Source organism: Mustela nivalis (assembly GCF_964662115.1).
Source record: "Mustela nivalis genome assembly, chromosome: 17".
NCBI lineage: Eukaryota > Metazoa > Chordata > Mammalia > Carnivora > Mustelidae > Mustela > Mustela nivalis.
The window spans coordinates 39,845,416-39,867,846 of record NC_139036.1 but is presented as its reverse complement, the minus strand read 5'-3'; the positions used below and the strand labels follow the sequence as shown (position 1 = coordinate 39,867,846).

The 22,431-nt window shown below is 57.4% G+C and overlaps 1 protein-coding gene across 19 annotated transcripts in view; it reads left to right on the top strand.

Moving 5' to 3' along the window:
• SRCIN1 (SRC kinase signaling inhibitor 1) overlaps positions 1-22,431 on the top strand; it is a 67,356-nt gene that overhangs the window by 2,368 nt on the left and 42,557 nt on the right. For 14 of the 19 annotated variants that reach the window (XR_014304392.1, XM_082704891.1, XM_082704878.1 and 11 more), the window contains exons 2-3: positions 7,561-7,623; positions 21,795-22,096. Coding sequence is in view for 18 of the 19 variants with exons in the window: in XM_082704891.1 (XP_082561017.1) it covers positions 7,561-7,623; positions 21,795-22,096 (365 nt within the window). In the remaining variant the exon portion in view is untranslated. The remainder of the gene's footprint in view (positions 1-7,560; positions 7,624-21,794; positions 22,097-22,431) is intronic. The other 5 variants (XM_082704883.1, XM_082704881.1, XM_082704873.1 and 2 more) reach the window with 1 other exon arrangement.

Sequence of the window (22,431 nt, the reverse complement as noted above, 5' to 3'; positions counted from 1 at the left end):
TTCTTGCCACCGTGCCTTGGGGACAAGAGGGTCTTTGTCCAGTGCCCCCCCCACCAGCCGCCCCATTCCTTTCCGCCCTTACCATGATGGCCGATTCTCTATGATGACCCTCAGGGCTGGGATGGAGATGTGGGTCCCCCCTGTGCTCTGGGGATCTGGAAGAAGCAACTGTGGTCCTCAGGGGCTGAGTGGAGAGGGGGAACTGGGGGAACTCTCTTAGGGGAAGGATCCCTGGGAATGAGCCATCAGGACACCTGCCCCCACCCCAGGCCTTCTGTTTGCTCCTTGTCTAATGTGGCTGGAGGTGGGTGGGTGGGGGATGTCTGGGGTCTTTGTGGCCTGATTCCTGCTGAGCTCCAGGTTTCTTAAAGATGTACTGGGTACAGCGTTGTGTGCTGGGATACAGAGCCTCAGACGCTCTCTCTTTCTCTCTCTCTTCCCAGGGACCCACCCTGGAAAAAGGGTTTAATTAGAACCATTGATTCCTTCTTTGGCTGCGGGCATCGATCTCAACAGTGTGGTCAGACCTGGGGGGTGGGGGTGGCATGGTTTCTGTCTGCACAGTGCCAACCTTGGCTTAGAAGGGAGGGGGCTGGGCTCTTTAAAGTACCGGGTCTGTTTGAGCCCCACCCCCACTCCAGGTCAGGTCTTAGGGAAAGAAGGGAGCTGGGGCTGAAGGTCTGGATGGAGGGAGGGGGATTTGGGGTTCAGAATCATACTGAATGGTGGGCCTGGGGCTCTGGAATGGAGGGGAAGCTGTGGTTGGGTGGGGTCCTACAAGGGGGAGTCAGGAGGCAGCAGAGGGGGCTGGTCTGGGGGGTGCAGGTGGAGAGTTCAGGGGAAAGACCTAGGGCTTGCCATAAAAGCTTCTCTTTCGAGGAATCCTGAGCACTTATCTCCTCTAGCCCTGGCAAGGAGATCCAGTTTCTTCTTTTGCTTGTGTCCTCAAGGCCCAGAGAGGGACAGAGACTGCCTCAGAGGCCCAGCAGGCCTGGGTGTGGCCTTGGAGCCTGGTTGCCTGAGCCAGTGGCCCCTGCCTAGGCACAGAGAGCTGAGGGTGAGGTTCCTGGCAGCCTTGAGTCTGGTCTCTGGGCTTGGTGGGAGGTGGGGGACAGCTTGTGCCCCCCAAACTCTGACTGCCTGTCGTGGGTGGGCTGGTGCAGGTGCGGGCTTCAATGAGGCACTCAGATGCTCTTTGAAGAATCCCTTGTTGGCTTCCTAGGGCCCATTCGAGCAAAGATAATAAAAATCTGGCCGTCAGCGGGTTTGAGGGCTGCACTCGCTTCCCCTTCTTTCATTCCCAGCTCTGAAAAGCAGAGATGAAGGCTTTGGATTTGGCTGCTGCCCCAAGGGAGAGAGGCAGAGGGAGGGAGGCAGAGGAGGATGATTGCCTGGCAGCCCAGGAATTGCTGGGGAGGTGGGCAGAGGGAAAGGGGCTTGGTCCCCAACTCCTGCCAGACAGTCCCGAGGCCTCGGTGGGGCTCCTATGCCCGATACCCAGGCTCCGGCTTTGCTTCAGTCCCAGAGGCCTGCAGTCCTCTCTCTCTGCTCTGCTGCTCCCACTTTCCCCCTCCCCCTCTCATATCCCCCCACCCTGCCCCTGTGTCTCCCCCACTTCTTCCTCCGGCCTCCCCTCTCTCTGCCCCTTGGTTTCTCCGGCCCTGCACTTCGTTCTGTCTCTCTCCCCCAACCTTGTCTCCCCTTTGCTCACTCTGTCTGCCCTCCTCCCATCTGTCTGTCTTCCTCCCCCCAGCATTGGTCCTGCTTTCTAGGACTGTCTGGAAGGTGGGAGAAGCCAAGTTGGGGGGTGGAGGGCAGTCGCAGCCACTGAAGGGATGGGGCCGGGTTGACTATTATGGTCTGTCAGGTGCCATAGATATCAGAGTCCAAGCGGAAGGGGGCTGCTGAGCCCTTGGAGGAGTGTGTGTGTGTGTAACAAGGAAACCATCCCCCTCCCCACATCACAGCGGGCACCTTGCCCTGACATTGGGCTTCAGACACTCCAGTTCTCCTGCCGCCTTCTGCTGCTTGGCTGCCGGAAACCAGCACCTCTGGCCTTGGTCCCTCCGCCCCTCTGGTCACCCACAGTCACAGGCATCACTGTTGCCCTGTCCACGCTCTTCCCCTCATACCCCAGCAGTTTCCAGGCTCAGAGGTGGGAAGGGACGGCTCCTAGCCCCACCCCTCACCCCTGGGCTCTGGGAGGCCTTCCTGGAGCCCCATCCGAGCCCTGTGCCCTCTTGCCATCTTGTCGACCTCCCATATAAAAGACAGGACTCTCGTGGAAAGAGCACTAGACTCTGAGTAAAGGGAGCTCATTCCCACTCTTCCTCAGCACCCAAATGTCCGAGTGACCTTGAACAAGTCCCTGCCTGAAGTGGGCCTCTTTCCTCACCTGTGAAATGAGGGGGTGTGGGCTGGATCATCTCCAAGGTCTCTTCTGACATTCCGTGGATGTTGTGTCTCTCTTCTGGGTGATTTGCATATGCTTTGCATATATTAATGGTGCCTGCTTGAAGGGGGAAGGTGCCACCCACAAGGACCAGAGTCCCACCCACCATTCCGACTTCCCTTGCCCATTGGCCCATGCTTTCACTGCTGGAATCTCCTAGGGGGGTGGAAGCTGAGGCCTGAGCATTTCCTGAGGAGGTGGGTCTGGCCCCTGGGTTCCAGATATGCTGGAGGCAGGATAGGGGGTAGCCTCAATGGAGGGGATCCTTACCCTCATCACCCCTGCTACAGAAGGTTCAAATAGGGAAGCCAAGTGCTGTGTGAATTTACTGAAGTTGCCTGTGGCTACCATGGAGTGTATGAAACCCAGCTGAGGCTGGCTTGGGGGTTTCCCTCCTCCATTCCCAGGACCTGAGCACCCTCTAGATGCCAAGATGCTCAGCCAGGTGTAAGAGTCCCTCCTCCGGTGTCAGCTCCCCACCCCCCACAGCCCAGGGCAGATCAGGGTGTGTCTTGCAGCCCTACCCACTTCTGCACAGTCCCCTGGGCTTGTAGGTTGCAATTTGGACCTGAGAGCTGGTCACAGAGAAGGCTAGCTAGCTCTTTGCATCTCTGGGCCCTGCTTAGTTGCCACACTGAAGGTGAAGCCCCATGCTCCCTACAAGGGTCACAGACATCATGAGGGAGAGAGAATCTGCTGCCTCCGGTTCTGTCCCCACCTCTGGGTGGTACTGCCCCCAGAGCCTCCTCTCCTACCTCCTGACCAGAGCTCTGTCTGGCACGGGCCAGTGTCAGGGATCCAAGACCCCAGTCCTGCTTCTGTTGCTTTGGCCCCTATAATGCCCATCACATGGGGCAAGGCTGGGGTAAAGGTTGGCATCCTGGAGAAGATAATGTGGGGCCACTGAGTCATGGCAAGAGTATCTGAAGACAGAAGCGGAGATGGCCGCTGCTACCGAGGAGGACCGGGCCAGCAGAAATGGAGCAAGAGGGATCAAGGTTAGATTTAGTCTTAGGAAGGGACTGTCCCAGGGGGCAGATTTGTTTGTGACCATAGGATTGCTTTGAGGATTAAATGTAATCATAGAAGAAAATGTCCAGCACAAGGCTTGATACATAGTAAACACCCAGTAACTGGTGTGGCAGAGAGAACAGAAGTCTCCGAAACCAGAAAAGACCCTCCCCTAACCTTGAGACTTAGGATTTTGCAGGGGATGAGAAACTGCAGGGACAATTCCCAGAAGAGCTGCTTCTCCCACACTCAGGCTGCTGCTCCCCCAGTGTGCTCCTCATGCCTCATGCACGCACTGGGCTCAGGGCCCAGCCACCCGAGGACGCCCTGCCCTCATCCGCTCTGTTGCGGGTGGGCAGACAGAAGGGCTTGGGGTGGGGGGAGAAAATATTCTTCTCCCCTCCCCCCTATCTTTGCCCAGGACAGCTTGAAAGGAAACAGGCCCACGCTGTAGTAGGAGGAATAGAGGTTAGATAGGAAAGAAAGCCTCCCGGGGTGTGTGTGGGGGGAGGGGACACTCCAAGGTGGGGAGCTCTGGTGGTCTTTGACCTCAATGACAGGTATATGTGAACATGAGTAAGCTGGTGCTGTACCTAAGGGCAGGGGACCTGTGGGCATGACCTTTGCGATGACCTTTGGGCCATCCTGAGGCACTTGGTAGATGCACTTTAACTCTTGTAGCTGTTATGGCTGGCTGAGTACAGGGTACAGGGGTGCATGAGAGAGAGGGGTCCAGTCCTGCTGGGGAGGAAAAGGGGACTGGGTAGTCACTCTTCAATTCCCCAGAGCAAAGAGGTGAAGTGCAGTGGGAAGAGCCAGCATGGGACCAGGATTAGGTGGCTTGCCTTCCCTACTGCTGTGTGACCTTGGGCAAATTAGTTGCCTGCTCTGGTCTTCAGTGTGCTTGGTATGAAAAAAGAGGGTGGAACTGGAGAATCTCTAAGGTCTCTTCCAGCTGTCACAAACTCTACCTTCTTCCTCTCTCCTGAGATAAAACATGCCTTGCCACGAAGAGGGTGGGAAGAATATTTCCAATTTCCAGCTAAACCTGGAAAAATGGAGAACTGGCCCAAGAGAATATTGGCACATGCGTGTGAGGGCAGGCACGCACACACACACAGACACACACACAGACACAGACACACACACACACACACACACACACACTACAAACAGTCCTCTGTGCTGCAAAGACACATTTTGCCCAAAGTCTACCCTCTCAGCCTGGAGGCTGGATAAGGGAGTGGCCAGAGGATTCAGCTGTCTGAATCATAAACTCAACGTTTTCTATCCAGGCAGAACTGGCTTTTCTACATTCCATTCCATTCAGGGACTATAATCCAGTCCTTATTTTCCTCCTCGGAGGCACTGCCCGAGGTTTGCTCCTCTCCCCGACAACCTTTTTCTGGTTCCCGGTAGCCTCCACCACCTGGCCCAGTTGACTGCATGTCCCGGCATGGAGTTCTGTCAAGATTGGAAAGGAGCTGGGTTTTTCCCAAGCCTGCCTTTCTCGCCTCCGCAGACTTCCCCATCCCAGCACATTGGCTTCTTTTCCACCCCAGCCATAGAGCTTGCTGGAGACCCCAGACCCAGGGCCCTGCAGGGAACCCTCAGACCCAGAGACCCCGCAGAGCAGCCCAACTCCAGAGGCCGCTCTGGAGAGGCCTAGCTGGAGATGTTTCTGCCGAGCCTAGGAGGTGGTTGTGGGAGGGTGTCCTGCTGCCTCCCCACACCCCCAGGGTGAGTGATAATTGCAGACACAGCGGGCATCCGTGGCGTCACCCTAGGCACCGGCATCTGCCTCATTGGGGAAGAATTAACGATTCCATCTCATTGGGAAGGCATTCCACGGCTCACTGAAGCCCTTTCAGAGAAACACTCAGCCCTTCTGCCTGCTCTCTTGGGCTGCTCCCTGCCCAGTCCACCCCCACCGAGGGAGGGTAAAGTGGGGGTGGGGGCTCAGCTGGCCTGATGCGTCCCAATTTGTGTTCCAGCCGCTTTCTAAGAGAGAAGGCTCTGAGGAAGAGTGAGGCTTTTAGGACTGACTTGGATTTTCACTTTGCTGGTCCCCTGACTTTTAACACTCTCCCTGGCCTGGGTACTCAGGGATTTCTGGAAGTTAAAAGAAGGGGACTAGAAGGGGACTGTGAGTGGCTTCCTGGAGGAGGTGGGAGAGCAGGAAAGCAGTCCTCCCACCTCCTACCCCTGCCCCAGGGGCCAGACTTCACTTAAAGATGAAGCTCAGGAGATCCTCTCCCCAGGTCCCTGGTCCATCCGCAGCCCAGACCTAGCCTCTTCTGCCTCCCACCCCAAGGATGAGGTAGAAGGAGACAGAAACCAAGCCTTCTCTTTCACTTATTGTCCTTCAGAAATGATATATCCTGGAGCCCAGGCTGGAAAGAGGGGAGACAGCCAAGGCCTTAGGAGGTTAGAGGGGAGGCTGCTTAGCTCAGGGGTCAAGAGCTCGGGTTCTGGAGTCAGACAGAGGTTTGTGGTTTGGGGCAAGTCATTTTGCCTCTGAAGCTCATTTTCCTCCTCCGTAAATTGGGGCCCATGACAGTGTTTTTCTTGCAGGGTGGGTACCAGGATGAAATGCGGTAATTTAGGTAGAGTTCCTAGCTCACTGGAAACCTTTAAGAAATAGTCATTGCTTTGTCTTTGTCCTCCTCACGTCCAAGGAATGACTGAAAGGGCGAAGTCGTTTTTGTCTTCCCGGAGGAAGGGGCATACATGAGAAAACCTCTTTAGTGTTTTTTGAAATCCAGATCCTCACCTCAGTTTATCTGGGGCTGGGTCCCTGGAGCTGCCACTGAAGGCAGGTGCGGGGAAGGAAGGTAGGCCCCCTGAGTTGTCACTTCTCTGGACTCCGTGCCCCTGTCCATCTGCCCCTTCCGCACCCCACTCCAACCTGCACTGCCTGGTCCAGGAAACCCTCTGGGGCTAGATCCGTTAGTGAGAATTCTTGGTTTCTTCCTTCAGTCAATGTCCCCACATCTGGGTACAACAGCTGCTTCTCCCTGGGATGCCTGCGTCTTGGGTAATCGGTGGGAAAATTGGAACCATGAGATTGGCAGGGGGCGCTGAGAACTCTTGCAGCCAGACGTGATGTGGGTGTGGATGGGTCTGAGCTAGCCTCGGGCAGGCTGTGCCGGAGAGGGTCCCGGCCACGGTGTCTCCCTCCGGGCAGGAAGGAGATTTATGCCACCAGCCCCAGGATGGAAGGCAATACACCATAAGGCAGCAGGAGGGGGAAAGGCTACAGTTAGAAGGACTTCCCTGCGGGGTGGGAGGCCTGCAGCCCTGATGAAGGCTGAAAGGGGGCTGTGCCCTGTACTCTGAACGGGGGTGGCGGGGTGGGGGGGGTGGGGGGGGGTGGAGGCAGGAGTGAGGTATAGACCTTCAAGCAATTAGGGGCACAGGTGCCATTGTCCTGCACAGTGTGAGTGTATGAGTGCTGGTTTCGTGTGAAATACGTTTCCTCGTTGCAGCAGGAAGAGGGAGCTTCCTTAGCGTTAGGGGGTGAATGGAGCAGATGGGGGTCTCGGGCTGGGAGAAGGCTGTCAGCAGAGTGGTGATGGCAGGCCCCTCTGACTCTGACCCTACCAGCCTTCCAAGATGGGGTGACCTTGGGTGGGCAACATAGGTGGGCCCTCGAAGGTGCTATGCTTTGGGATCTTATGTGGGCACTCCAGGAAAGGGCCTGTCTCTGTTTCTGGGAGGAGAATAGGGCCTGGCTTGTTGACTGTCTGTCCTGGGGACCTCATTCTAGGGACCCCATGTTTTCTGTGTCGTCCTGCTGTCTGTCCTCCTGTCTGTCTCCCACCAGTGTCTCTGCCCCTTCAGCCCCTGCTCTTCCAACACCCAGTCCCTACCCCTCCTGCCCCCACCTCCAGCCTCCCAGCGACCTCCAAAGGGATGGCTGTTAAAGCTCCACCTTGCCTTGTCCCTGCCCCCCTCCAGCCCCATGGCCCAAGGCCCCTGCCTGGGAGCCATCCCACTTTGGGAGCCCCACCCTGGGCCCCTTGCTCTCTCCACCTCCTCTCCTCTGGCTCTGGGCATTCATTCACGACTTTCCTCCTTTCCTGTCCCTCACCCAGGGCTCCAGCGTGCAGCGGGAGGGAAGGCTCCAGGACTCTGTTCCCTCTGTTTAAAGTCTCCAGGTTAGTAAGCCAGGAGGGAGGCCTCCCCCCACCGCCCTGCCTCACACTGCTCCTTAGCCAACTGCCTCTTGCCAACCTAGATGGCCAGAAATGGGGGAGGGGGGCTCTCCCTGGTGGGCCCAGGCCTTTACCAGGGGAGGGGACAGCAGAGACTTGACTCCGGGGAGGGCAACTTGCCTGGCGGAGAACGTGTCTATGTGTGCATGTGAGTTAGTGTGTGTGTGCATGTACATAAGCGTGCTGGCCACAAAGCCTCCTTGGGCTGGGAAGCTAGGGGAGGAGGCAGGGTCCTGGGGTCCTGGGGAGAGGGCCTCAGGAGCAGGGGGCCCTTCTTACGGAGGGAAACCCATGTTCCAAGGAGGCTAGAGGGTGGGGGATGGGACATGGGACCACATCCCACCTCAATACAGCTCTGTTTAGTTTATAGGCACTTGCAAACCTGTGATCTTATTTCATTTATTCAATGATTCAATCGTTCATTCATTCATTTGTCCGTTTGTTCATTCATTCAATAAAGATTTATTGAATACCTTCTTTGTGCCAGGCCCTGGGCTAAGGTCTGAGTCCAACAGTGACCAAGACAGATAAGAGTTCTTCCATTGCTTAAGTGCTGAGCAGATAGAGGGAGGGTAAGGAGTTGGCGGAATTCACCAGCTGTGGAGCCCGGGCCATGGCTTGGGCAGCTGACTGTAAAGTGCCTACTCCTACTCCAGGACTGTGACTCCATGTCCCCTGACGCCCCGTCTGCCCCTGCTCCCTGGTCGGCAACTGCTCTCTACTTCATGTCCCTGTAAAGTGTTTCTTGACCTGATGGTGCCCCTCACATAGTGTGCCCCCACTGAGTAAGCAGTGATCGAGGCCTCAAGTCCCTGGGGACTTGGGCAGCGTTTTGGAACCTGTGCTGAGGACTCTTCGGAGGCCTTGGGGAGCCAACACCCTACTTCGCTGCCCAGGATCAGCAGTCTGGGGCCCTGGACCTGAGAGACAGCCTGATCTGGGTTCAAATCCTCACTTAAGCCATTACCTAGCTCTGTGGGCCGGAACCAAGCCACTTGTCCTCTCCCAGCCTCAGTGTTCTTGCCTGGAAAATGGCAGGGTTGCCAGGCGCCTGGGTGGCTCAGTGAGGAGAGCATGTGATTCTTGATCTCAGGGTCATGAGTTCAGGCCCCACCTGCAGCAAGGATTGCCCCATTGTTTGTTCCCTTCCTGTGTGAGCCCTCTCCCCCCTGGGGCAGCCTGAGCCTCAGTATTGTCGGCTGCTGCTCTGCCCCCCCCCCCCCCCCCCGTCCCGCCCCCCCCCCCCCCCCACTAGGGGAGCAGGGCTGCAGGATCTGGGTCTTGGCTGTCTGCAGACTGAACGTCCTCCAGTCCTCCATCTCTCTGAAGGATGCTTCAGCCCCAATCTGGGCGGGCAGCTGGGGGAGGCAGCCCTCCTTGCCACTGTGGCTGCTGCCGACGCCTTGATGGCTTTTTAATAACTTTGCTCTGAGACAATCTGCAGAGCGCTCGTTTGTCTGCCTCTTAATTAAAATTACCGTTTTCCTAAAAGAGCAACAAGGCTGCTCCCCTCCCTCCCCCACTGTGGCTGCTGATAGGAGGCAGCAGCACTTGAAACTGCAGCCCTTCCTGTCTGCCCGACGCTGCCCCCCACCCCAGTCCTGGTCACAGGGGCCACCAACCCCCTTCCCTGCACCCATAGCAGAGGGGCCGGGGTTCAGCCACCCCAGTGGGCTGGTGGGGGGGCGTCAGGGCTGGGGGGGGCGTCAGGGAACCAAGAGGAGGGCCTGAATGCTCTCTTCTCTTGCCCACCCTTTTCTGGAATACTCCCAGAGGCAAGGAGCTCAGTACCTTCCAAGACTTCTGACATCTGTAGAGAGGGGAAACAGCCCTGTCCTGCCTACCCTCCCAGAGCAGATTAAGATGTGGTTGGATTTTGGAAACGTGTTGTGAAGGATTATTAGGGGTGGGGGCTGACAGTGTGGTCAGCGCCCCCATAGACTCTGGTTCCAGTTACAAGAGACTTCCCGGTTCCCTTTATGGACTCTGATTCAGCAAGGGAGTGAGGGCCAGGCGGGGTGGGGGGGTTCATTCAGTCCTTGCTGAATTGGGGGTAAAATCATCCCCTGTAATAATGAAAATACTAATGACCAATATTTACTGAATGTTTACTTATTAATACATGAACCATGTGCTGGCTTAAGCTCTGTTCATTTTATCCTTATGACCCACTGGCCTGTGTCCTCAATGCTAAGGTCTCTGATTTATGGGGGAGGAGACAGACCAGAGAGGTTAAATAACATGCCCAAGGTCACATAGATAATCCATTATGGTATCCTCAGCCCTAATACTTCTTCTGCCTAAAGCTCTCTAGCCTCTTAGGTCTAGCCTCAGTCTCTCACTGTACGTGGAGCGGTTCCCCTCTGCCTCTCTCTGCAGTCCTGCGCGCACGGTCCCTCCAGAGTCTATGCTACTGAGAACTGACTCTGAGGTTCATCGGCGCCTCCCTTCCTCAACCCCATTCCTGGTTCCACCCCTGGGGCACCCCAGGGACTCCGGACCCTGGAGTTGGGGAAGGTGTATGAGGGGGACTGGAGGTTAGGGCGTTCCCATTTCCAGACCTCCTTTTGGCTGGGGCGGAGTTCCTCTCCATGTGGGGAAAAGACCATGAGGGCAGGAAAGTGACTCAGTCACTTGGTTGTGACAGCAGATGCTACTTGGTTGTGAGCTGGTCTTGTATTGTGGCTTCGCCGGTGAGGCCCACCTAAATAAACCGTTCTGGAGGAGGGGGGACATGTCTGGAGCCTCGAGATCCAACATCAGGAAGGACCTCATTAGATGTGTTATGTCTCCAGCAGCTCCCAATGCGCCTGGTCTGTCTCCTTGGTGAACCTTTGCTTCTGTGACTCCTCTTCCAGGACACCCCCCTTGATCCTCTCCATTTCTGCTCTTCCCTGAAGTGTCCCTTCCTGACCACCTCCAGGCTTGTCCCCTCTGAATTCCCATGGCATTGTCAAATCTCTTCCGGCCATTGGTTCTGGATCCAATGGGACCTCGAGGTCCACTTTTGCTCTGGGGGACAGCAAAGGCAATGCCTTCAGGGGCAGGAAATGCACAAAGCCGAGGGCAGTTGGAACAGTGGGAACTGTCCCCTATGAGGGACAGTGCTTATGCTCCTTAAAAACAGGAAAATTCAAAGAAACAAAACAGGATACCATCAGCCAGACAAAATAGCTCTGCCCCAATGTGGCCCCAGGGTGATCTTTGCCAAGCTATGACTCACTTATCATGGTGACCCACAGAGTGGGTGTGTAGTTTGTTGAGTGGATACGTAATCACGGGGCTAGATACTTTACATGCTTGATTCTTCCCATCTTCCCAAGATAGGCACTGTTTCCCTACTTGGTCATGGCGGAAACTGACAGCCAGGGAGGTAGAATGACTCAGTCAAGGTCACAGCTATGTGAAAGGGCTAGGGAAAAGTTGAGCTTTGGCTTGCTGTCATTGCTCTCTGTTTGGTTGGGGACACGTGTCCACATGCGTTTGGTCCCTGCCCTGGGTGGCTGGTAGCCACAGAGTTGACATGTGCTGCATGCCCCGTGAGGAGGTAGGGTTGAAGGGGGCAAGGGCTGCAGAGGCAGAGAAGGAGCAGATGCCCCTCACCCCAGCACAGTCCTCCTCCCTCAGCTTCCGGTCCCATCCCAGCCGCCTGGGGATGGTGGCGTGGTGACAGGTGCCGAGCTGCAGAGATGACAGCACTGCTGATTCCCCCGTAATTACTGTCTGATGAGATGCCAGAATTAGCCAGCGCACGAGCAGAGGATGCGGATTTGGGGGCACAGTGCAGGGAAGCAGCTGGGGGTGAGGGAACCTTTCCTTCCAAGCCTGGGACCCTCTGGCAGTAGGGCTGGGTCAGCACTGAGAAGAAGGAAGTAGAATAGAAAGGAGGAAGCACTGTGTGGTTAATATGCCTCAGATATTATTGTGTAGGCTGTGGTTTTTCCAGTCCTCAAAGTGGCTAGGTGTACCCCTTAGCTGGCTGGCTGCCATACAGGGCATCAAGAGCCTCAGGCCGCTGACCAGAGACTTACAGGTGGAACAGGCTACCCAGGCAGACTCTCAGGTACGCCCTTTGGTGCTTAGACCTTGCCTCTGCCTCACTGAAGCCATGGGGGGATATAGTTGGTGGAAGGGGTGAGCCCCAGGGCACACATTTGCGAGGCCAAGAACCAGAGGACAGATGGAAGCTCCTGGAAGGAGCAGGCAGGTTCAGCTGATCTTGCTAGAAGAGTCACCCACCCCAGGCAGGAGGAGTCGAGTTGGCCCCCCAAAGTTCAAGGTCAGGAGGGGCTTCAGATTGGCAACAGGAGGCAAGGGCTGGGTATGTTCTGGACTCCTGTTCTCCTGGCTTCTCGCTGGGGACAGGGGAAGGGCTGAGGAAGGCAGAAGCAGAAAGAGGTCATCTGGGCTGCTCAGACCTCGTCACACCATTAAAGGAGTTTTGAAGGCCACCGACTAGGAAGAGTGGTGACAACATAGGGCTCACCCAGCAGAAGGCCAAGCAGACGCCTGGTGGGTGGGGGCTGAAACCAGGCCATGGAAGGAAGGACCCAAACTGTTGACCTTAGAAGAGGAGATTCAGGTTCCAAACCCCCATCCTGCTCTGAACGGAGAGGTTGTGACCTGCCCCTGGGTCCCTCGGAGGACCATGGGCATACACACTGGCTCATTTTAGGGAAGGAGGAACCCCACACAATGATTGATGTCTAGGAGGTAATGAGTTCTCCATTCCTGGAGGTATCCAAGCCTGGGCTGGATGGCATTTCTGAGGCTGGGAGGGCTTCCAGTTGCCCTTGGCAGGTGTTGGGAGGACTCTATCCAGCTGAAGTGTGAGAAGGTTGGGCCTCTGGAGGTTCTTTAAGGACTGTGGGACCCCTGCCCAGCTGGGTGTCTGTGGCTCCAGGGCAGCTTGGCTCCCTGTCCTGCCCTGGGGAAGAGCCCACCCCTCCTTAGACCTTCCTCTGTGAGGCCTCCCTCCGGAGGGGGTGTTGAGGTGCTCTATGCCTCACCCAGGGGGAGGGCTGCTTCAGGATGGCCCTCTCAGGGACTTGGGGGGCACTAAAGAGACTCTGGCCCACAGACTCAGGGATGCCTTGGGGGCAGGGTCAGCCTCTCCCTCAGGGCAGTGGGTGTACAGGAAAGAAGGGGGTCTGGGCTGAGGACCCCCGGCTGGAAGCTGGTAGAATTGAGGTGGCATCTGTGTGGGGACCCCAGTCATGGCGGTGCCTGGGTGTGCCCTTCGGCATGTGGATGCCCGTGGGGGGCGCAGGTGAGGCAGGTTGTGACTGGGCCCATGTTGGGGAGCAGGCACTGGGCCCATGGGCGTGCACCAGGGCGCACAGGTGTGAGGCTGGAAGCGTGAGCCAGCACAAGTGTGTCCCTGAGCAGCTGAGCGTGGACCAGGGCCCTGGCTGCTCTGGTGGCTGAGGGAGATGTCCGGGCGCTGGCAGAGGAAGGGCCTCCTAGGAAAAGCCTGACCCCAAGAAGGATGGAGTCTTTGAGGAGGCGATGGAGGGATCTGGCCAGTCTGGGGCTCCTGCCAACATGCGTGAGGCCCTCGCTGAACACTGGGTACTGACAGCTTCCCTGTGGGAGGATGGGAGCGATGGAAGGGGCTTCGGCCCCTCACCTCCAACAGAGTGGGGTCCCTCTCCCTGGGAACAGGAGATCCCCCTCTGGCATGCTTTCAGCTGGAGGCAACTGGAGGTGTGTGGTCGCTGCCCTGGCCACAGCACCCCGAGGCTTGAGTCCCTCTTGGGAGAGCAGGAGCTCTTGTAGCCTCTTCAGAATGGCGGCAGAGCTGGGGGGACAGGAGCCTGCCTCTCTCCCCTCCCTCCCTCGTGTTTGCTCCTTCCCTTCCTCTCAGCCTGTTTTCCTCTCAGCTGCCTCTCCAAGGAGATAGAGAGCTGACAGGACACCTTCCTGGGGTGTGTGATGGTGGAGAAGCCACGCAGGAATTAGCCTAACAATGGGGCATCTTGTGGGCCCACGCCAAGTCCGGTCCCAGCTTTTCTGGCAACATCTTCAGACCAAAGGTGATGCGCTCCCCTCTGCAGCTATGCCCCCTCCCTTCCCAGGGAAGTCAATTAGCCAGATCTTCATTAGCAGCTAAAAATCAAAACCGTACAGTGCTGGGTCTGATAAAACTCTCGATGATGGGATGAAAGGAAATCAGGCGATAGAGCAGATCAGGAAGGAACTGTCCCCCACTTGCCCCCTAGGCTGGCGCCTTTGTTTAGTGCACAACCCGCATTCCTGTCTTTTTTTTTCCCAGACAAATGAGAGGACTAAGGCTCAGGGAGGCTGCTAACTTGCTCAAGGTCACACTAGTCAGTGGCAGAGCTAGGTTTGAACAGAGCTTTCTCATCCTCCAATTCAGTGATTTTTGGTAATGTTAGAGCTTTGCCCACTATGGGGTGGTTCAGGGAAAAGAGAGAGGGTTGAATATCTGACCTTGGGGCAAGCAGCTGGCTGTGGCCCTTCAGCAAGGGAGAGAGAGTCTTGTTTGAGGAGTGTGGTCAGGGTGCCATGTGGGGCCCCTGATTTCTCTGTGGTGAGCATCCCCTGGGGCCGGCATGGATGCCTGGGGGGTGTGGTCCACCATGACAGCTCGCTCTTCTCTCTGGGGCTCAGGATGCTAGAGCCATGTTTTCCACCTTGCTGTCGATTCCTCCTATGGAGATTGTTAGTCTGTGTCCTCCTGGGGCCTGAAGCCTGGGTCAGGGGGGCTCCCCTGGCAATTGCTTTCTGGGAAGTGGCATGGAAATGTGGAATGGAAAAATCCTTGTCCCTGGGGGCCAGGATGCCTGGGTTCCACTTCTGACTCTGTCTCCAGCTCCGGTATGACTGGGTCAGGTCCGCTCTGTGGGCCTTGGTTTCCTTCCTGTGAAGGGCATTTGGCTGGAGGAAGAGTAGAGAGCGGTTTTCAAGATGCAGGCACGGGTACACAGAACAGTCTAGAGAGGTCACTCCTGCCCGCTGTGGGGAGAGGATTCCACGGCCACACAGAGCCAAGGCCCCGAGTCAGTCAGAGGCCCTGAGTGAGACCTGAGTGAGCCCCCCCGGGGCCCCACCCCACTCCTGAGATGGCCTGACGATTTCCCCAACCCATCTGGATAGAGTGGTAGCTCTGCTATCAAGAAGCCTCCAGTCTGAGGGAGGAGGCAAAGGCCTCGAAGGCAAGGCAGCTTCTAGCCTAATGAGGTAAACAGGGTTCTACACTTCGTGCCCCTGGGGGAGGAGGGGCAGGCCCTGCTCTGAGCCTGAGAAGTGGGCAGAATCAGCAGGAAAGGTTCAAGAGAGGGAGGGCTGAGAAGGGAGATCCTGGAGAGGAAACATCTGGCTGGGGCAACGCCCGCCCTAACTTCAAGGAGCCCAACACCCATTCCCTCTCAAACTCTCTTTCCCTGAGGAATCTCCTAGAAGCTCTGCTGGGAGCAGCCAGGACCCAGCCTCCCCACAACAGCTCCTCCTAGGCAGGTGAGCTCTCCTTCCCCCAGCCCCGAGGAGGTCCTTTAATTCTATTCCGAGATTCCGACTCGTTTACCAACTAAGTAGCCTTCGGTGGGTTTTAAATCTACACAAATTGGTTTGTGTTTTTCTGCCTGCACGACGCTGTGATGGGCAGTGCCCCGCACCCTCCCCTGCCTCCCCAGCTCCCTCTGCAGCTCTGTTGTTCACACCCCTCCTGAGTCTCTGTGCCCAGCTTCCCTGGGGGCTGGGGTAGCAGAGCTCCCTGGGCATGGGGATGGAAGGGCTCTGTGGGCACGGGCGTGGGCCACAGTCCTCGTGTCCCTCTTCCCTGCCCCCCTACCCCGCCCTGGCCCAGGGGAAGGGAGTCCGCATGGTGACTCCTGTGACATCACTCAACCTCCCTGACCCTCAGTTTCCCTGACAGTACTGCAAGGAGAATCAGCTTGCCCCAGGCCCTTCCCCATGTAGCTCTGGAGATCAGTGTTGGGGGCTAGGGAGGAGGCATCAGCCAAGGACCACCCTGACTCTGCCACCTTCTTGCTCTGCCCACCATCCCCCGATGACTGCAGTGTGCAAGCCTCGGTCCATCTAGAGGGGATGGGCTCTACCTGGCCTCCTCCCACTTCTCTGTCCTCCCTCTGACACCTGGGTGTAGGGGTGGGGAGGAGAGCTGACCTTTATCCCGGGACCGGGACCGAGGGATGACAGCTTGCCTGGCCTTGCCCCTGTGTCCCTAGTGCCCCTTCTCCTAGACACCAGGAAGTCAGCTTTATTGTCTAACCATCTGCCCCATGCTTTCAAGATGGCTCCCTTCCCTCCCTGGCCTCCCTCTCCTGGGTTCCCCTCCCCCACCCTCCCTACCCAGAGAGGCTCTCCTGAGGTGTGGAGTTCCTGGCCCCTTCTGTGGGCCAGGAACTGGACATGAAGCCTTGTCCCTCCTCCTTAGTCCGTCTCCCTCCTCCCCTCCAAAGGCCCTTCCTCCCGTGCCCGCCCCCACCTCAAGGTTCTGGTTAGAGTGACAAGGAGACTCAACAGGGCGCTGGGCATTAGCAATTTGGGGGGATTTTACACAGGAATGTTTACAGAAAGGCAATTGCCCGGAAAATGACTTTGGTTGCTGTGGTATGGGGCGGAAAAGATGGTTTTAGAAAACAGACACAGATGGGCTTCTGCTCCAGGGACCCACAGACAGACAGCAGGGGCTGAGGGCCATGGGCACGCGAGGAGCACAGAGCCAGGGGCGCCCAAAGACAGAGGGGCTGCTTTCTTCAAGGGGAGGTGTGGGTTATGGGGCAAGCCTTGAGCACCTCATCTGCGCCAGGTTCCTGGACCCTCTGCCAAGCTTGACCTTTGTCCTCTAGCCTCTGACCTCCTAGCACAGTGTGCTTCCTGATTGTGAAGGGCTCCCAGGAGGATGGAGCTGTCAGGCACAATTGACGGTGGCAGCCGCCTCCGGGCGCCTCCTGGGTGACTTGGGCTCCTCTTGTTTGGCTGCAGATAAGGGGGTGGGGGGGAACTGGGGGAGCCTTGAGCTGCATGTGCTCCTGTGTGTGTGTGTGTGTGTGTGTGTGTGTGTGTAAAAAGCACTTTAGGGTTTGAGCCAGGCCTTCCACTCTTCCAGCAATCACCATGCACCCCTTCTCTTGCCCTGCCTGCAGGCCCCATGGCATCTGGCATCTAGCCCCAGGGAACCTGGGAGCTCCCTGAGCTGGTGCCCAGCCCCCATCTCTGCCCAGGAGATGGATGGGGCACACCTGGGAGCCCTCTCAGGGCACATCCAGCCTCCTGATCTCTGGAGACATGGAGACAGGGACCTAAACTCTGAGTCTTGAGCGTGGGGTCCTCACAGCAGGGGCCCCAGAGAGAGAGGGACCTTTTCTAGATCTTGTATCTTCCTTCTTCCGTCTACTTCCTCCCCTTCCTTGCACTTCTTCCCTCTCCCTCCCCACTTCTTCTCCCTTCTCCACATTCCCTTCCTCTGAAGATGATGTCATGTGTGAATGTTGCCCAGTGGCAGCCAGAGGACAGAGTGGTGACATCTGGGGTAAAGACACGAGGTGGGGTGGGCTTTGGTGGCTAATGAGATGGTGTCACTGAAACTTGGGGATCTTCATTTTTATCATGAGTTACAGTGATCTCATGTAAAAGAATGCAGAGGAGGATAAAAATAAATCAGGCTCATAAATAAAGGTGGAATTTGGAACTGGCGGAACAAACAATGTCGCCGTTACCCAAGCGCCTGCGCCTTTATCCTTGGCCGGCCACTGGGGGGCGCCCACCCCCACCTGTCACCCCAGCCTCAGGCATGTACTTGTCCCTTCCCCCTGGCCCAATCTGGGGAAGGCTGAGCTGAGGGTGGCAGACCCCCCCTTCCCCATTTTCCCTTCCCTTTATTCTGAGCTGGATTGCACCAGTCTCGGGCATCTTCTCTGGGGTTTGGATCTCCTACTCAACAATTATGATCAGCCTCGCACATCTGGTGCCAACCCCTCTGATCCCAGCTTCTCTCTCTGGCTCTCCCAGCCTCCATCTCCCAGGGGCCTTCAGTTCCAAACTCCCTTCCCCAGTGTACCCCAGCTCAGTTCCTCCTCCAAGGCCTCTCCACTCTTCCCCTTCCCTCAGAGAACCCCTGCCCTTCCTTTGCAGCTCACAGTCCTTCAATCCCCCAACCCTGCTTACCCCCTCAAGGCCTCTCTGTCCCATCTGTCCCCTCAGCCACCCCATCAAGATCCCTGCCCATCCGGAGCCCTCGCCGCCCCCTGCCACTGAACGGGAAGCATGGGTCTGCTGCGCGCGGCGGCGGGGGGGCAATTGGAATTGATCTCTGGCCCTTTGCACTGGGCTGCTCAGTCTGGGAAGGGTCAGGGCTGCTCTGGGGACTAGGTGGTGGCAGGAACAGGCACAGGGGTACCGGGAAGGCTGTTCGGCTGGGATCCAAGAGCCCATGTGCCTGGAATGCCTTTAATTCAAAACAACACACTCTCTCCTCCATCATCTTGGGGTAAGACAGGGGCAGGGTTTAGTGGGGGGACATCCCCATTTTACAGATTAGTGCCCTCAGGCTCCAAGAGGAAAGAGTGATGAAATGAATGCCTAATCCAGGGTCCCGCAGGGAAGGAGCTGACTTGAAACCCAGGGTGTCTCTGGCCTGGGGTTCTTTTCCTCCTTGACCTTGAGTACCTGTGACTCATGAGAGAAGCTCCTGCCCAAGTCCTCTGAGTGCCACGGGACTCCTTCTCCTAAGGGTAACAGGAAGGCCTCAGAGCCCAGAAGCCCAGGTCTGTCGTCCCAGTCCCCTGGGGCCCTGCAGAACGGAGTGAGACAAGCACAGAGCAGGAGCCTCCCCTCTTCCCCTGCACACCCTTCCCCTAGCTAGTTTGTCTTTGTTAAATAAAGCTGAGGAACTTGAAGGTTCTTAAAGAGATGCTAGAGCTTTGCGGATCCAAGCCCCTCCTTCCCACCGCCCCTCAGAGTTAGCAGATTGTCTCTCCTGCCTCTGCCCGCCCCTCTCTCTGCCACCCCCAGAATCCAGCTCCTGCCTTACCCCTGACTCCTCCCTCTGTCAGTGAAGGCTGAGCCCTGACCTCAAGAAGGGAGGGACAGTCCTGGTTCTACTCTCCATTCAAGATGCTGGTAGTCCACCCCCGCCCCCGCTGCCCACAGCGAGATTCATGGGACTGCTCCCGCTCCACGCATGGCCCGCTCTAGCAGCCTGGACCCCTTCTTGCCAGTCCTGCCTTGCTCCTTTAACCAGTGTGACCCCCGCACCTCCCTCAGTCCCTGCTGGTCTCCGTTTGCCCCAGCCCAGACTTGCTGAGATGTTCCGCTAGGAGCCAGGGAAGGAGGTGAGGTGTAGGCATGAAGGGTAAGGATGGGGGTGAGCAACTCTTCTGGGTCTCAGAGAGCAGAAGGGCAGGGGTGAGGGGACATAAGAACCGGAGACCTGTCCTCTGCACGTGTGTGTGTCCAGAGCCCTTAGAGAGTACTGTGAGTCTGGCTGTTGGCACAAAATGAGGGAGGTCTCTATGGCTCAGGTGGGGCTGGGCCAGACTCTAGGCCTGGGGTTCCAGCAGCAAGGCCTGTGGGCAGAATCTGCCCCTGCCTGGGCAAAGAGAGGGCTATGGCCGTGGAAGTTATCCTCCTGCTCAGTGCAAATGTCCACAGGAGCTGAGGTTCAGTGGAAGAGAGAGGCTAAGTGTCATGAGAGGCAGACCCCTGACTCTGGTTGGGGCTATTTCTCTGGTGCCTAGACACCCCCATCCTGGCTTCTTCTCCTGGATGATTATTCGGGGAACTCCTTTCCGGCCACATTTCCTGGGACCCCAGACTGCCGCCAAGCTTCTCAAGGACAGGGACTAGGCCTTCATGAAGATGGTCCCTGGGTTCCCAGCCCCACTCAAGCAAGGGCCATCTCCGAGGATTTCCTCCAGATCAGGGACTCGCTGCACCATATTAGCTCAAAATGTTTTTCCTTAATTCTCTTTGAACCTTTATATAAGTTTACTTAAAAGGAAACCTTCTCTCTTTACTGTCCCGAGGAATGAGATCCATGAAATCAATGGTTGGATTGGGTCTGTGGGGTTTTCCTAATCTTTATGAAAATAAAGGCATAAATATTAAACTGTGAAACCGTGTTCCTCCCAAGGTCTTGTGTATCTGGACCTCACTTTGAGGAGCATGCCAGAGGGGGTGACTGCAGTGAAAGGGACAGATGCCGGGGGGGGGGGCACATTAGGGACCCCAGACCCAGTGTCAGGCTGGGGAGGGAGCAGATGAACAGAGATGAGCACCTAGTGCCCCGTGGCGTTGCCATTGTTCTGTCAATAGATGTTGTTGAGAAAGTGTGGTGGGAGGGGAGGAGGCCAAGCTAATAGATACTAGGGCCAGATCTAGCCTCTACCACTCACTGTGGCTTTGGGCATGTCCCCGGACTTCTCCAACCTCGGCAGCCCCATCTCTGAAATGGGGCCACAGTGATCCCTCCCTCAAAGGGTGTTGATGGCCATGTTGATGGCAGTCATTCAGGCCTTTGAAAGCCATGGAAGCTTCTGTCTGTGGAAGCCCTTCTTCCCTTAGTTTTGGTGGCAGGTGTTAGGTCCTCAAAGGTTCTGTCCCCCAGATCTACATGCCTCAACCACAGCCTCGGGAGGAGTGTGGGTATGTGTGTTTGTGTTGGGTGAGGGATGGTTTTTCCTGAAATGTGGCTGAATCTCTTCTTTCCTCCTGCGGTGCGCAGTGGCTGTGTGGAGGAAGAGGGCCAATAGGGCGTGGCATCTGGATGGAACATGGCTGGATCCCAGAATCCCTAGCCTCCTCTTCTTTGCCCCAACTGGCCCCGCGAGTCAGCCCCTGTGTGGGGGTACACTTGTCTGCAGCAGTGCCTGACAGCCCTGGATCTAGGCTATATGTGGGGGGCGTGGCCTGGAGACTGGTGGATTGTGGGGCTGGGGTATGCCTGGGAGACTGCGTTTGCCTCCCAGTAGGGAGCCCCTTGGCACCTGGTACGGGTGTCATTCTGGAAGCGCTGTGCCCTTCTGGGCTATGAAAAGTCATCTTCGAGGCTAGAAGGTGGGAAACAGCAAGGCTCAGCCAGGGGTGGGGCAGGATGGGACCAGGAGCTCAGGGATGGTGGCCATATGGGAAAAGGATTCAGAATTCCGTGTGGGGACCTCAACCCCCGGCCTTCTCTTTTTTTCTGCTTCTGTACTGTCCTTTGTCCCCTGTGCGTCCCTTAAAGGTCTTGAACTTGTGCGTATGTGTGTGTGTGTGTGTTGGGAAGGGAGACTGAGGGGTGGGAGGCCTGGGGGAGGGGAGGGCTCCAGGGGAAGGGCTTGAGCTGTTCTGTCTGCTTTCTTTCTCCTTTGAGTTTGTCCCAAACCCATCTCTCTCTCATTGTCCTCTCTGTGCCCAGTCTCCCCTGTCTGTCCATTTGTCTGTCTCCGGGGAGGGAGGGAAAGAGAGGGTCCCATGCCCCAGACCCTGGGCCTCCAACTCCTTGCCATCATTACTCCTGCCCCCAGTATCCTAGTCCCGACCCTTTTCCAAGCCAATCCCTAGCCTTTAGGACGAGTGTGTCCTGGGCATGCTAGTCTGAAGGAGGAAGCTAGGGTCTCTCCCCCACCCCCACCCCGCGCCCCCCCCACCCTGCCCCACAACACACACACACCCCTCTTAGAGGATGCTCATCAAAGCAAGACTGGGCAGGCTCCTTCCCACATCTTTCAGGAACCATTTAAAGGAAACGCCCCTTCCCTAACCTGTTCACACCAGCTGTGGGAAGGAGGAAAGGGATGAACGGCTCCAGGTGTTCAAAACCCCTGGTTTCAGCCTTTCCTTGGCCTCAAAAAACAGCCGCTCACCTGCAGTCGTTACCTTTCCAAACGCACCCAAAGAAGAGCACGAAGCCGGGCCCCGCCCTTGCCCCCCAACTTCCTTGGAGCCCACCCCCCCCCCCCGTTCGGTCCCCTAGTCAGGGGACGGGGGCAGCCCCGTTCTGGTCTCAGCGCCCCCCCCCCAAGCCTCTTGCCCCGCCTTAGGCCTGCCCCTCCCCTCAGTGACACGGCTCCAACCCGGTGAGGGCTGGGCAGCCCCAAGCGCCGGGCGCCCCGTGACCCCGCCGTGCCCCCTCTCCCCTCTCGCAGATCCGGAGCGGAGCAGCCCCCCCATGCTGTCTGCGGATGATGCAGAGTACCCGCGGGAGTACCGGACCCTGGGGGGCGGGAGCGGCGCGGGCGGCGGGGGCCGGCGCTTCTCCAACGTGGGGCTGGTGCACACGTCCGAGCGGCGGCACACGGTGATCGCAGCCCAGAGCCTGGAGGCGCTTAGCGGCCTCCAGAAGGCGGATGCCGACCGCAAGCGCGATGCCTTCATGGACCACCTGAAGAACAAGTACCCCCAACACGCCCTGGCCCTGCGGGGTCAGCCCGACAGGATGCGCGAGCAGGTGAGTGGGGGGCCGGCTGTGGGCCGGGGAGGGGTCTGGCCCCGTGCTCCCCAGCACCCGGGGCTCTGATTCGGTGCGGCATCAGAGGAGAGAGCCGGAAAGAGGGTGGAGGGACTTTTCTGGAGCCTGAGGAGGAAGCGGATGGGGGTTCAGCCTGCAGACCTCTGTGTGCAGTCCCGCAATTGGGAGCACTGGCTGGAGCAGAGAGGCAGAGGGGCGTTGGACCGGGCTGAGGCGTGGGAAATTTGTCTCAGCAGCCAAAGAAGTTGTGGGGAGGGGGAGGGGAAAGGCCTGGGGACTGGCTGTTTGGAGCCTGAAAATCCATCCCGCCTGGA